Genomic DNA, 15427 nt, shown 5'->3' on the forward strand with positions numbered 1-15427 from the left:
GCAGTACGGAAGAAGAGCGGTTCTGTTGATGTGGAGTAGCTGAATCGTTGGCGCTGGCTACAACAGCAGGTAGGTGCTTCTGTTAACAACTACCTGCTTTTAGTTTTTAGGCCCCTAGTAAAAAATATAAAACAGTTCTGGATAACCCCTTTAATGTGTATTGGGCCTCCGTCTCTCCCTCCACAGATGATGTCCAAGCATTTTTTGATCTCCAAGGAGCTATGTGGCCGAGGAGACTGCCAGCAGCTCTCTCATAGACAGCACATGGACAAATGCCCAATCCAAGTGTTCCTGTGTGTGGGGGAATGGAGGGACATGGCTGCCGGGCCAATGATGGTCCAGCTGTATCACCATATGCCTGCAGCCTAAGAGTGGGCTTTATATGGGCACAGTGTGGGGCTCTGCTGACGGTATGCTCAGAAAGTGTCAATTAAATGCAGATGGAAAATGCCTAAAAGAAAATCTCTGTTGCCCATAGCAACCAATCACAGCACAGCTTCACTTTTTTATAGCGCGCTTCAAAAATAAAAGCTGCGCAGCAATTGGTTGCTAAGGGCAACAGAGTGTTTTTCTTTTAGGATTTTTTTTTAGAAATCTCTATTACTAATCCCTGTAAGGAAACTATAGCAGGCAACCCCAAAACTAAAGCACAATGTAAGACATGGGTGCACTATCAATGGAGGACTGCACAACCTATAGACACCAGGCAGCCCAGGCCAAGGAAGGAGAAGAGCACGAATTACTTTAACGACATGTAAAAAACCCTACAGAGCACAGCGCCGCCTGCAGGGCTTCCAGTGCGGGTCTCCTCTGTCTGCAGCGCGCGCAGCAGCGGGACGCGTCGCCATGGAAACTAATCACAACAGTCATGGCGGAAGAGAAGGAGGCAGCCGGTGAGTGAGGGCGGGTACACGGTGCAGGCACAGATCACTAACGAGAACAGCACGATACCTCACTGCAGCGCATTGTGTGGTCATTAATCTAACCTTGCTTTATAGTCAGTGATCCATAGGAGCTCAGTGGATGATCAGCGCTGTGTATATTGCCAGGCAGCAGGTACCATAGACCCATACAGCTAGCACACCTGTATAGACAGATGGGCAATGATAACACTGACTGGGTGAGAGCTGGTGGAGGGTCCACACAATACAGCAACACATGTGCGGTGCCATCAGTACAAGAAGCTGCTCTTTTTTTTCCACTAGTAAAAATGGGTGATCATGGGTTAAAGGGGGTTTCTTGTTTATTGAAAACCTTGGTTGCAGTTTGCTTAAATGATCACATCTAATTTGCATCCCATTTTTATTATTTTTTTTATATTATTGCCGCTTGCTATAGTTGCACAATGATCTCCTTGCCGTCATCCAAACTACTGACTCCGACTCCTCGATTTCCCTGACTCCTACTCCACAGCACGGTCTCCCTACTGAGCAGCACAGATTCATCTCCACCAAAAGTCAAGATCCTTAGATCAGGAACAGAACAGACATTTATAGGACATTTCATAACTTTCCCAAATTCTTCTGAAAACATTTACAGCACATCCTGCATTGAACTACCAATGTATTATATATTTTAGGAGATGGAGTCGGTCTATTTTATACCGACTCCGACTCCACAGCCCTACTTGCTAGTGGAATAGCAGGTAACCATGGGGCGCCACAGCCATCCTTTCAGCAGGAAGTTAAGGAAAGCTTATGTTTATTTTGGTTTCTATGATGCAGAGGGAAAATGCAGAGTAATGTCACAGTAGATGGATAATGCACACAGGAGTGTGATAATGCGCGCTGTGATGTCACAGTATATGGATAATGCACACAGGAGTGTGATAATGTGCGCAGTGATGTCACAGTATATGGATAATGCACACAGGAGTGTGATAATGTGTACAGTGATGTCACAGTACAGGGATAATGCACACAGGAGTGTGATAATGTGCACAGTGATGTCACAGTATATGGATAATGCACACAGGAGTGTGATAATGTGCACAGTGATGTCACAGTATATGGATAATGCACACAGGAGTGTGATAATGTGCACAGTGATGTCACAGTACAGGGATAATGCACACAGAGGTGTAATAATAGTGTTATAATGTGCACAGTGATATCACAGTACAGGGATAATACAGGGGTGTAATAATAGTGAGATGATGTCACAGTACAGGGATAATACAGGGGTGTAATAATAGTGTTATAATGTGTCCAGTGATGTCACAGTACAGGGATAATGCACACAGGAGTGTAGTAATAGTGTGATAATGTGCACAGTGATATCACAGTACAGGGATAATACACACAGGAGTGTAGTAATAGTGTGATAATGTGCTCAGTGATGTCACAGTACAGGGATAATGCACACAGGAGTGTAGTAATAGTGAGATAATGTGCACAGTGATGTCACAGTACAGGGATAATGCACACAGGAGTGAAATAATCGTGTGATAATGTGCACAGTGATGTCACAGTACAGGGATAATGCACACAGGAGTGAAATAATCGTGTGATAATGTGCACAGTGATGTCACAGTACAGGGATAATGCACACAGGAGTGTAATAATAGTGTGATAATGTGCACAGTGATATCACAGTACAGGGACAATGCACACAGGAGTGTAGTAATAGTGTGATAATGTGCACAGTGATGTCACTGTACAGGGATAATACAAACAGGAGTGTAATAATAGTGTGATGATGTGCACAGTGATGTCACAGTACAGGGATAATGCACACAGGAGTGTAGTAATAGTGTGATAATGTGCACAGTGATGTCACAGTATATGGATAATGCACACAGGAGTGTGATAATGTGCACAGTGATGTCACAGTACAGGGATAATGCACACAGAGGTGTAATAATAGTGTTATAATGTGCACAGTGATATCACAGTACAGGGATAATACAGGGGTGTAATAATAGTGAGATGATGTCACAGTACAGGGATAATACAGGGGTGTAATAATAGTGTTATAATGTGTCCAGTGATGTCACAGTACAGGGATAATGCACACAGGAGTGTAGTAATAGTGTGATAATGTGCACAGTGATATCACAGTACAGGGATAATACACACAGGAGTGTAGTAATAGTGTGATAATGTGCTCAGTGATGTCACAGTACAGGGATAATGCACACAGGAGTGTAGTAATAGTGAGATAATGTGCACAGTGATGTCACAGTACAGGGATAATGCACACAGGAGTGAAATAATCGTGTGATAATGTGCACAGTGATGTCACAGTACAGGGATAATGCACACAGGAGTGAAATAATCGTGTGATAATGTGCACAGTGATGTCACAGTACAGGGATAATGCACACAGGAGTGTAATAATAGTGTGATAATGTGCACAGTGATATCACAGTACAGGGACAATGCACACAGGAGTGTAGTAATAGTGTGATAATGTGCACAGTGATGTCACTGTACAGGGATAATACAAACAGGAGTGTAATAATAGTGTGATGATGTGCACAGTGATGTCACAGTACAGGGATAATGCACACAGGAGTGTAGTAATAGTGTGATAATGTGCACAGTGATGTCACAGTACAGGGGTGGTGCACACAGGGGTGTAATAATAGTGTTATAATGTGCACAGTAATGTCACAGTACAGGGATAATGCACACAGGAGTGTAGTAATAGTGTGATAATGTGCACAGTGATGTCACAATACAGGGATAATGCACACAGGGGTGTAATAATAGTGTGATAATGTGCACAGTGATGTCACTGTACAGGGATAATACACACAGGAGTGCAGTAATAGTGTGATAATGTGCACAGTGATGTCACAGTACAGGGATAATGCACACAGGAGTGTAGTAATAGTGTGATAATGTGCACAGTGATATCACAGTACAGGGGTGGTGCATACAGGGGTGTAATAATAGTGTGATGATGTGCACAGTGATGTCACAGTACAGGGATAATGCACACAGGGGTGTAATAATAGTGTGATGATGTGCACAGTGATGTCACAGTACAGGGATAATGCACACAGGAGTGTAGTAATAGTGTGATAATGTGCACAGTGATGTCACAGTACAGGGATAATGCACACAGGAGTGTAGTAATAGTGTGATAATGTGCACAGTGATGTCACAGTACAGGGATAATGCACACAGGAGTGTAGTAATAGTGTGATAATGTGCACAGTGATGTCACAGTACAGGGATAATGCACACAGGGGTGTAATAATAGTGTGATGATGTGCACAGTGATGTCACAGTACAGGGATAATGCACACAGGAGTGTAGTAATAGTGTGATAATGTGCACAGTGATGTCACAGTACAGGGATAATACACACAGGAGTGTAATAATAGTGTGATAATGTGCACAGTGATGTCACTGTACAGGGATAATGCACACAGGAGTGTAATAATAGTGTGATAATGTGCACAGTGATGTCACTGTACAGGGATAATGCACACAGGAGTGTAATAATAGTGTGATAATGTGCACAGTGATGTCACTGTACAGAGATAATACACACAGGAGTGTAATAATAGTGTGATAATGTGCACAGTGATGTCACTGTACAGAGATAATACACACAAGAGTGTAATAATAGTGTGATAATGTGCACAGTGATGTCACTGTACAGAGATAATACACACAGGAGTGTAATAATAGTGTGATAATGTGCACAGTGATGTCACTGTACAGGGATAATGCACACAGGGGTGTAATAATAGTGTGATAATGTGCACAGTGATGTCACTGTACAGAGATAATACACACAGGAGTGTAATAATAGTGTGATAATGTGCACAGTAATGTCACTGTACAGGGATAATGCACACAGGGGTGTAATAATAGTGTGATAATGTGCACAGTGATGTCACTGTACAGGGATAATGCACACAGGGGTGTAGTAATAGTATGATGATGTGCACAGTGATGTCACAGTACAGGGATAATGCACACAGGAGTGTAATAATAGTGTGATGATGTGCACAGTGATGTCACAGTACAGGGATAATGCACACAGGAGTGTAATAATAGTGTGATAATGTGCACAGTGATGTCACAGTACAGGGATAATGCACACAGGAGTGTAGTAATAGTGTGATAATGTGCACAGTGATGTCACAGTACAGGGATAATGCACACAGGAGTGTAGTAATAGTGTGATAATGTGCACAGTGATGTCACTGTACAGGGATAATGCACACAGGGGTGTAATAATAGTGTGATAATGTGCACAGTGATGTCATTGTACAGGGATAATGCACACTGGTGTAATAATAGTGTGATAATGTGCACAGTGATGTCACAGTACAGGGGTGGTGCACACAGGGGTGTAATAATAGTGTTATAATGTGCACAGTGATGTCACAGTACAGGGATAATGCACACAGGAGTGTAGTAATAGTGTGATAATGTGCACAGTGATGTCACAGTACAGGGATAATGCACACAGGAGTGTAATAATAGTGTGATGATGTGCACAGTGATGTCACAGTACAGGAATAATGCACACAGGAGTGTAGTAATAGTGTGATAATGTGCACAGTGATGTCACAGTACAGGGATAATGCACACAGGAGTGTAATAATAGTGTGATGATTAGTGTTGAGCGATACCTTCCGATATCAGGAAATATCGTATCGGATTGGATCGGGCCGATACCCAAAAAGTATCGGATATCGCCGATTCCGATACCGGAAACCAATGCAAGTCAATGGGACACAAATATCGGAATGAAAATAAACCCTTTCTTTCCTTGTAGGTTATTTCTACATGAAGTAAAACAACTAAGAATAATGTAGAATGACATGAAAAGCCGGCAATTCATCAGCGGCATACACCGGTACCCGACAATTTACAACAGAAAGAATAGAGCTTCACACATAGATTAGATAGATAGAAACATGTCAGTCACATATATGAAGTACAGTGACAGTGTTGCTTACTGTACTTGTCATTTAGTGTAAAGGATTTATTAAAAAAAATATTAGTGTTTTCGTGCACCGTCTCTTTAAAAAAGCCGGCCGGCAATTCAGCAGCGGTACCCGACAATTTATAACAGAAAGAATAGAGCTTCACACATAGATTAGATAGATAGAAACATGTCAGTCACATATATATGAAGTACAGTGACAGTGTTGATTACTGTACTTGTCATTTAGTGTTAAAATAAAGGATTTATTTAAAAAAAAATTGGCGTGGGGTTCCCCTTAATTTTAGGCTCTAGCGGAGGTTAAGCAGACAGCTGGGGCAAATGTTTGAAGCCTGGGAAGGGGGTAATACCCACGGAGCTTCCCAGGCTACTAATATCAGCCCCCAGCTGAATACCTAGCCTTTACTAGCTATTAAAATGGGGGAACCCCCCCAAAAAAATAACGTGGGGTCCCCCCTAATTTAATAGCTAGCACAGGCTAGGCAGACAGCTGGGGGCTGATATTAATAGCCCAGGAAGGGTGCCATGAATATTGGCCCCCTCCCAGGCTAGAAACACCAGCCGTCAGCCGCCCCAGAAATGGCGCATCCATAGGATGCGCCAATTCTGGCACTTAGCCTCGCTCTTCCACGCTGCCCTGGTGCGGTGGCAGGGGGTAATAGGGTTGGGGTTGATGTCAGCTTATAATGCCAGCTGACATCAAGCCCAGGTTAGTAATGGAGAGGCGTCTATAAGACACCCCCATTACTAACCCCATAGTCAAAGTTAAAAGAAAACACAAACACCCAGAGTAAAGTCATTTAATTGAAATAAAGACACAATTCTTTATTGTTCTAAATTAAACCATACTTACCATCACGCCCATTCCAGCTGAAGCCAACGATCTCCTGCAATAAAAGAAAAATAATAAAGCAACCTCATCCTTACCTTTCCATGGTTCCCACGACAGCTTCAGCTCTGCTACATCGAGATGACAGGCTGGACCGCAGCAGAACGCTGCCATCCAGCCTGTCATCCCGCAGACACTGAGAAGCGCAGGCATGCTTGCGCTCCTCAGTGTCTCTCTGTGACGTCATCCAGATGAGCCGAGTTCATGTCCAATGAACTCAGCTCACCTCATGCACGTCACTGACAGCGTGGGAAAATTCTCCTGCACTCAGCGCTTCAGCGTGAGAATTCTCCCACGCTGTCAGTGACATACATGAGGTGAGGTCATGTCCAATGAACTCAGCTCACCTCATGCACGTCACTGACAGCGTGGGAAAATTCTCACGCTGAAGTGCTGAGTGCAGGAGAATTTTCCCACGCTGTCAGTGACGTACATGAGGTGAGCTGAGTTCATTGGACATGACCTCGGCTCATCTGGATGCCGTCACAGCCAGACACTGAGGAGTGGAAGTATGCCTGCGCTTCTCAGTGTCTGCGGGATGACAGGATGGATGGCAGCGTTCTGCTGCGGTCCAGCCTGTCATCTCGATGTAGCAGAGCTGAAGCTGTCGTGGGAGCCATGGAAAGGTAAGGATGAGGTTGCTTTATTATTTTACTTTTATTGCAGGAGATCGTTGGCTTCAGCTGGAATGGGCGTGGTGGTAAGTATGGTTTAATTTAGAACAATAAAGAATTGTGTGTTTATTTCAATTAAAGGACTTTTTTCTGGGTGTTGTGTTTTTTTAAATACTTTACTAGAAATTCATGGTGGTCATGTCTAATATTGGCGTGACCCCATGAATTTTGGGCTTAGGGCCAGCTGATAATGCCAAGCTGGCCTTAACCCCTTTATTACCCAGTGAGCCACCGCACCAGGGCCCTGGATGAGTTGGGTACAGCGCCAGAAGATGGCGCTTCTATGAACGCGCCATTTTCCGGGGCGGCTGCGGACTGCAATTTGCAGCGGGTGGGGCCCAGAAAGCTTGGGTCTCCCTGCGCTGCAGATTCCAGCCCCCAGCTGCCTAGTTGTACCTAGCTGGACACAAAAATAGGGCGAAGCGCCACACATTTTTTTTTTTAATTATTTCATGAAATTCATGGAATAATTAAGAAAAAAAGGGCTTCCCTATATTGTTGTGTCCGGCTAGGTACAAATAGGCAGCTGGTGGTTGGGGGCAGCCCGTTCCTGCCTGCTGTACCTGGCTGGACACAAATATAGGGCGAAGCCCCACATAATTTTTTTTTAATTATTTCATGAATTTCCTGAAATAATTAAAAAAAAATTGACGTGGGGCTTCACACTATATTTGTGTCCAGCCAGGTACAGCAGGCAGGAACGGGCTGCCCCCAACCACCAGCTGCCTATTTGTACCTGGCCAGACACAACAATATAGGGAAGCCCTTTTTTTCTTAATTATTCCATGAATTTCATGAAATAATTAAAAAAAAAAAAAACGTGGAGCTTCTCCCTATTTTTGTGTCCAGCCAGGTACAACTAGGCAGCTGGGGGATGGAATCTGCAGCGCAGGGAGGCCCAAGCTTTCTGGGCCCCACCCGCTGCAAATTGCAGTCCGCAGCCGCCCCGGAAAATGGCGCGTTCATAGAAGCTGGATGCTGTACCTGGCTGGCATACAAAAATATGGCGAAGCCCACGTCAAAAGTTTTGGGAAAAATTTATTAAAAAATAAATAATTTAGGGACTGCATCTTTATTAAGTCCTCAAATGTCATTTAGTGTTAAAGTAAAGGATTTATTTAAAAAAAAAATGGCGTGGGATCCCCCATAATTTTAGTCTCTAGCGGAGGTTAAGCAGACGGCTGGGGCAGATGTTTGAAGCCTGGGAAGGGGGTAAAACCCACGGAGCTTCCCAGGCTACTAATATCAGCCCCCAGCTGAATACCTAGCCATTACTAGCTATTAAAATGGGGGACCCCCCCCAAAAAAATGACGTGGGGTCCCCCCTATTTTAATAGGTAGCAAAGGCTAGGCAGACAGCTGGGGGCTGATATTAATAGCTCAGGAAGGGTGCCATGAATATTGGCCCCCTCCCAGGCTAGAAACACCAGCCGTCAGCCGCCCCAGAAATGGCGCATCCATAGGATGCGCCAATTCTGGCACTTAGCCTCGCTCTTCCACGCTGCCCTGGTGCGGTGGCAGGGGGTAATAGTGGTGGGGTTCATGTCAGCGCCAGCTGCCATGAAGCCCAGGTTAGTAATGATGGCCGTCTATATGACACCCCCATTACTAACCTACAAAGTGTTAAAAAGAAAAAACACACTACACCCAGAAAAAAATAATTTATTTGAAATAAAACACACCATTTTATTTAATTCTTAGTTTACTAAAAAAAAAATAGTTACCTGTCCACGTTCCTGCGCTGATCTCCCATGCACAGCTGTCACATCTGGAGATGGTGACAGCTGTGCATGGCTGCTGTAAGCTCACGCTGCCGGGAACACGTCCGCTCCCGGCAGCGGGAGCCACTGACTGAGGTCACCGGAGTGCATTAAGGCAGCGCAGCTCCGGAGACCTCCTTTACGGCAGTGCTGTACCGTGGGAATTTCTCACGATACAGCAGTGCCGTAAAGGAGCTAACCGGAGCAGCGCTGCCTGAACTCCGGTGAACCCTTACGGCCCCGTCATTCTAGCGGCGGCAGCGGTTCAGAGTGGTCACATTCTATGTGGCTGCTCTGAACTGGAGATCTTCGTGGGACACTCGTGGACTGCTACGGAGGGGTAAGGATAAGGTTGTGGTTTATTATTTTATATTTTATTACAGGAGATCGATGGCTTCGGGGAATTAGGTGTCTAGGTGAGTATAGGTGTAGTTTTTTATTTTTTACTTTATTTTAGGTGGCGATCGGCGGGGACAGGTAATGTATGAACTAATTTCTTTTAGGTAACCACTGGCCACCAATGACATGTATTTAACATTTATTGGGGACACAGTAGGGCAATTTAAATAGCAGGATCAGTCTGATGGGAACTACTGCTCCCATCGAGCTGATCCTGCTGGCACGAGTGGACGGGGGACAGACATAGGCCGATGGGAGTAGTAGTGTCACATCGGCCTATGTCTGCCTGCACGCACAGACACCCCGCACACACACACCCCGCACACACACACCCCGCACACACACACCCCGCACACACCCGCACACATCGCACAGACACCGCGCACACACCCCGCACACACACACACACCCCGCACACACACACACACCCCGCACACACACACACACCCCGCACACACACACACACACCCCGCACACACACACACCCCGCACACACACACACACCCCGCACACACACACACACACCGCACACACACACACACCCCGCACACACACACACACACCCCGCACACACACACACACACCCCGCACACACTAATCATGACGGGTCTGGGAGGAGTGGCTGACCTGTGCGGCCGTGGGAAAGTTGATGTGAGTTCATGCAGTCAAGCATGAACTCACATGAACCCTCTGAGGGCACCGCGGCTACTTCAAATGAACAGCTGATCGGCATCACCTGATACCTCAGCTGTTCATTTGAAATAACCGGCGGGAAAGCGCAGCACAGAACGGGAAAGCCGGCGGTGAAGTCTTTTCACTGCCGGCTTCCCCGCCCGGGTCCTTCGCTCCTTGGTGCTGCGCTCCCTGCCCGGTCCTAATTTACGATTGGGATTGGAGGTGGCGGGGGGAGCGGAGGATCGGGGTGGGAGGCTGCGGGGAAGCAGTATGGGGCTGCGTGATTGTTTAAAAGCCGGCGGCTTTTTACCGCGCGCCGGCTTTTAAACAATCAGGAGAATTCTCCCACGCTGGGATGGCATTCTGATGACAAGCTGGATCGCAGCTGAGCGCTGCCATCCAGCTTGTCATCCTTCAGAGACACTGCAGAGCGCAGGCATTATGGGAACTTCCGATTCCGGTATTCGATATTATAAAAGTATCGGAATTAAGTATCGGAATTCCGATACAGTGAATATCGGCCGATACCCGATATTTCAGTATCGGAATGCTCAACACTAGTGATGATGTGCACAGTGATGTCACAGTACAGGGATAATGCACACAGGAGTGTAATAATAGTGTGATAATGTGCACAGTGATGTCACAGTACAGGGATAATGCACACAGGAGTGTAGTAATAGTGTGATAATGTGCACAGTGATGTCACAGTACAGGGATAATGCACACAGGAGTGTAGTAATAGTGTGATAATGTGCACAGTGATGTCACTGTACAGGGATAATGCACACAGGGGTGTAATAATAGTGTGATAATGTGCACAGTGATGTCACAGTACAGGGATAATGCACACAGGGGTGTAATAATAGTGTGATGATGTGCACAGTGATGTCACAGTACAGGGATAATGCACACAGGAGTGTAGTAATAGTGTGATAATGTGCACAGTGATGTCACAGTACAGGGATAATACACACAGGAGTGTAATAATAGTGTGATAATGTGCACAGTGATGTCACAGTACAGGGATAATACACACAGGAGTGTAATAATAGTGTGATAATGTGCACAGTGATGTCACTTTACAGGGATAATGCACACAGGGGTGTAATAGTGTGATAATGTGCACAGTGATATCACTGTACAGGGATAATGCACACAGGAGTGTAATAATAGTGTGATAATGTGCACAGTGATATCACAGTACAGGGATAATGCACACAGGAGTGTAATAATAGTGTGATAATGTGCACAGTGATGTCACTGTACAGGGATAATGCACACAGGAGTGTAATAATAGTGTGATAATGTGCACAGTGATGTCACTGTACAGAGATAATACACACAGGAGTGTGATAATGTGCACAGTGATGTCACAGTACAGGGATAATGCACACAGGAGTGTAATAATAGTGTTATAATGTGCCCAGTGATGTCACAGTACAGGGGTGGTGCACACAGGAGTGTAATAACAGTGTGATGATGTGCACAGTGATGTCACAGTACAGGAGTGGTGCACACAGGAGTGTAGTAATAGTGTGATAATGTGCACAGTGATGTCACAGTACAGGGATAATGCACACAGGGGTGTAATAATAGTGTGATAATGTGCACAGTGATGTCACAGTACAGGGATAATGCACACAGGAGTGTAATAATAGTGTGATGATGTGCACAGTGATGTCACAGTACAGGGATAATGCACACAGGAGTGTAATAATAGTGTGATAATGTGCACAGTGATGTCACAGTACAGGGATGATGCACACAGGAGTGTAATAATAGTGTGATGATGTGCACAGTGATGTCACAGTACAGGGATAATACAGGAGTGTAATAATAGTGTGATAATGTGCACAGTGATGTCACTGTACAGGGATAATGCACACTGGTGTAATAATAGTGTGATAATGTGCACAGTGATGTCACAGTACAGGGGTGGTGCACACAGGGGTGTAATAATAGTGTTATAATGTGCACAGTGATGTCACAGTACAGGGATAATGCACACAGGAGTGTAGTAATAGTGTGATAATGTGCACAGTGATGTCACAGTACAGGGATAATGCACACAGGAGTGTAATAATAGTGTGATGATGTGCACAGTGATGTCACAGTACAGGAATAATGCACACAGGAGTGTAGTAATAGTGTGATAATGTGCACAGTGATGTCACAGTACAGAGATAATACACACAGGAGTGTAATTATAGTGTGATAATGTGCACAGTGATGTTACAGTACAGGGATAATGCACACAGGAGTGTAATAATAGTGTGATAATGTGCACAGTGATGTTACAGTACAGGGATAATGCACACAGGAGTGTAGTAATAGTGAGATAATGTGCACAGTGATATCACAGTACAGGGATGGTGCACACAGGAGTGTAATTATAGTGTGATGATGTGCACAGTGATGTCACAGTACAGGGATAATGCACACAGGAGTGTAGTAATAGTGTGATAATGTGCACAGTGATGTCACAGTACAGGGATAATGCACACAGGAGTGTAATTATAGTGTGATAATGTGCACAGTGATGTTACAGTACAGGGATAATGCACACAGGAGTGTAATAATAGTGTGATAATGTGCACAGTGATGTTACAGTACAGGGATAATGCACACAGGAGTGTAGTAATAGTGAGATAATGTGCACAGTGATATCACAGTACAGGGATGGTGCACCCAGGAGTGTAATTATAGTGTGATGATGTGCACAGTGATGTCACAGTACAGGGATAATGCACACAGGAGTGTTATCACATTATTATAATGTGCACAGTGATGTCACAGTACAGGGATAATGCACACAGAAGTGTAATAATAGTGTGATAATGTGCACAGTGATATCACAGTACAGGGACAATGCACACAGGAGTATAGTAATAGTGTGATAATGTGCACAGTAATGTCACTGTACAGGGATAATACAAACAGGAGTGTAATAATAGTGTGATGATGTGCACAGTGATGTCACAGTACAGGGATAATGCACACAGGAGTGTAATAATAGTGTGATGATGTGCACAGTGATGTCACAGTACAGGGATAATGCACACAGGAGTGTAATAATAGTGTGATGATGTGCACAGTGATGTCACAGTACAGGGATAATGCACATAGGGGTGTAATAATAGTGTGATAATGTGCACAGTAATGTCACTGTACAGGGATAATACAAACAGGAGTGTAATAATAGTGTGATGATGTGCACAGTGATGTCACAGTACAGGGATAATGCACACAGGAGTGTAATAATAGTGTGATGATGTGCACAGTGATGTCACAGTACAGGGATAATGCACACAGGAGTGTTATCACATTATTATAATGTGCACAGTGATGTCACAGTACAGGGATAATGCACACAGGAGTGTAATAATAGTGTGATGATGTGCATAGTGATGTCACAGTACAGGGATAATGCACACAGGAGTGTTATCACATTATAATGTGCACAGTGATGTCACAGTACAGGGATAATGCACACAGGAGTGTAATAATAGTGTGATGATGTGCACAGTGATGTCACAGTACAGGGATAATGCACACAGGAGTGTAATAATAGTGTGATGATGTGCACAGTGATGTCACAGTACAGGGATAATGCACACAGGAGTGTAATAATAGTGTGATAATGTGCACAGTGATGTCACAGTACAGGGATGATGCACACAGGAGTGTAATAATAGTGTGATGATGTGCACAGTGATGTCACAGTACAGGGATAATACAGGAGTGTAATAATAGTGTGATAATGTGCACAGTGATGTCACTGTACAGGGATAATGCACACTGGTGTAATAATAGTGTGATAATGTGCACAGTGATGTCACAGTACAGGGGTGGTGCACACAGGGGTGTAATAATAGTGTTATAATGTGCACAGTGATGTCACAGTACAGGGATAATGCACACAGGAGTGTAGTAATAGTGTGATAATGTGCACAGTGATGTCACAGTACAGGGATAATGCACACAGGAGTGTAATAATAGTGTGATGATGTGCACAGTGATGTCACAGTACAGGAATAATGCACACAGGAGTGTAGTAATAGTGTGATAATGTGCACAGTGATGTCACAGTACAGAGATAATACACACAGGAGTGTAATTATAGTGTGATAATGTGCACAGTGATGTTACAGTACAGGGATAATGCACACAGGAGTGTAATAATAGTGTGATAATGTGCACAGTGATGTTACAGTACAGGGATAATGCACACAGGAGTGTAGTAATAGTGAGATAATGTGCACAGTGATATCACAGTACAGGGATGGTGCACACAGGAGTGTAATTATAGTGTGATGATGTGCACAGTGATGTCACAGTACAGGGATAATGCACACAGGAGTGTAGTAATAGTGTGATAATGTGCACAGTGATGTCACAGTACAGGGATAATGCACACAGGAGTGTAATTATAGTGTGATAATGTGCACAGTGATGTTACAGTACAGGGATAATGCACACAGGAGTGTAATAATAGTGTGATAATGTGCACAGTGATGTTACAGTACAGGGATAATGCACACAGGAGTGTAATAATAGTGAGATAATGTGCACAGTGATATCACAGTACAGGGATGGTGCACCCAGGAGTGTAATTATAGTGTGATGATGTGCACAGTGATGTCACAGTACAGGGATAATGCACACAGGAGTGTTATCACATTATTATAATGTGCACAGTGATGTCACAGTACAGGGATAATGCACACAGAAGTGTAATAATAGTGTGATAATGTGCACAGTGATATCACAGTACAGGGACAATGCACACAGGAGTATAGTAATAGTGTGATAATGTGCACAGTAATGTCACTGTACAGGGATAATACAAACAGGAGTGTAATAATAGTGTGATGATGTGCACAGTGATGTCACAGTACAGGGATAATGCACACAGGAGTGTAATAATAGTGTGATGATGTGCACAGTGATGTCACAGTACAGGGATAATGCACACAGGAGTGTAATAATAGTGTGATGATGTGCACAGTGATGTCACAGTACAGGGATAATGCACATAGGGGTGTAATAATAGTGTGATAATGTGCACAGTAATGTCACTGTACAGGGATAATACAAACAGGAGTGTAATAATA

General features: G+C 44.2%; 1 protein-coding gene across 1 annotated transcript in view; it reads left to right on the plus strand.

Moving 5' to 3' along the window:
- The first annotated feature begins 780 nt into the window (after positions 1-780).
- The window catches only part of DRC8 (dynein regulatory complex subunit 8), a 50050-nt gene continuing 35403 nt past the window's right edge, over positions 781-15427 (plus strand). The window contains exon 1 of the mRNA XM_073673393.1: positions 781-893. Within this exon, the coding sequence (XP_073529494.1) occupies positions 869-893 (25 nt within the window). The 5' untranslated portion in view covers positions 781-868. The remainder of the gene's footprint in view (positions 894-15427) is intronic.

This window comes from Phyllobates terribilis, unplaced genomic scaffold (assembly GCF_046119375.1).
Source record: "Phyllobates terribilis strain yellow unplaced genomic scaffold, ASM4611937v1 Scaffold_3__8_contigs__length_932513732, whole genome shotgun sequence".
NCBI lineage: Eukaryota > Metazoa > Chordata > Amphibia > Anura > Dendrobatidae > Phyllobates > Phyllobates terribilis.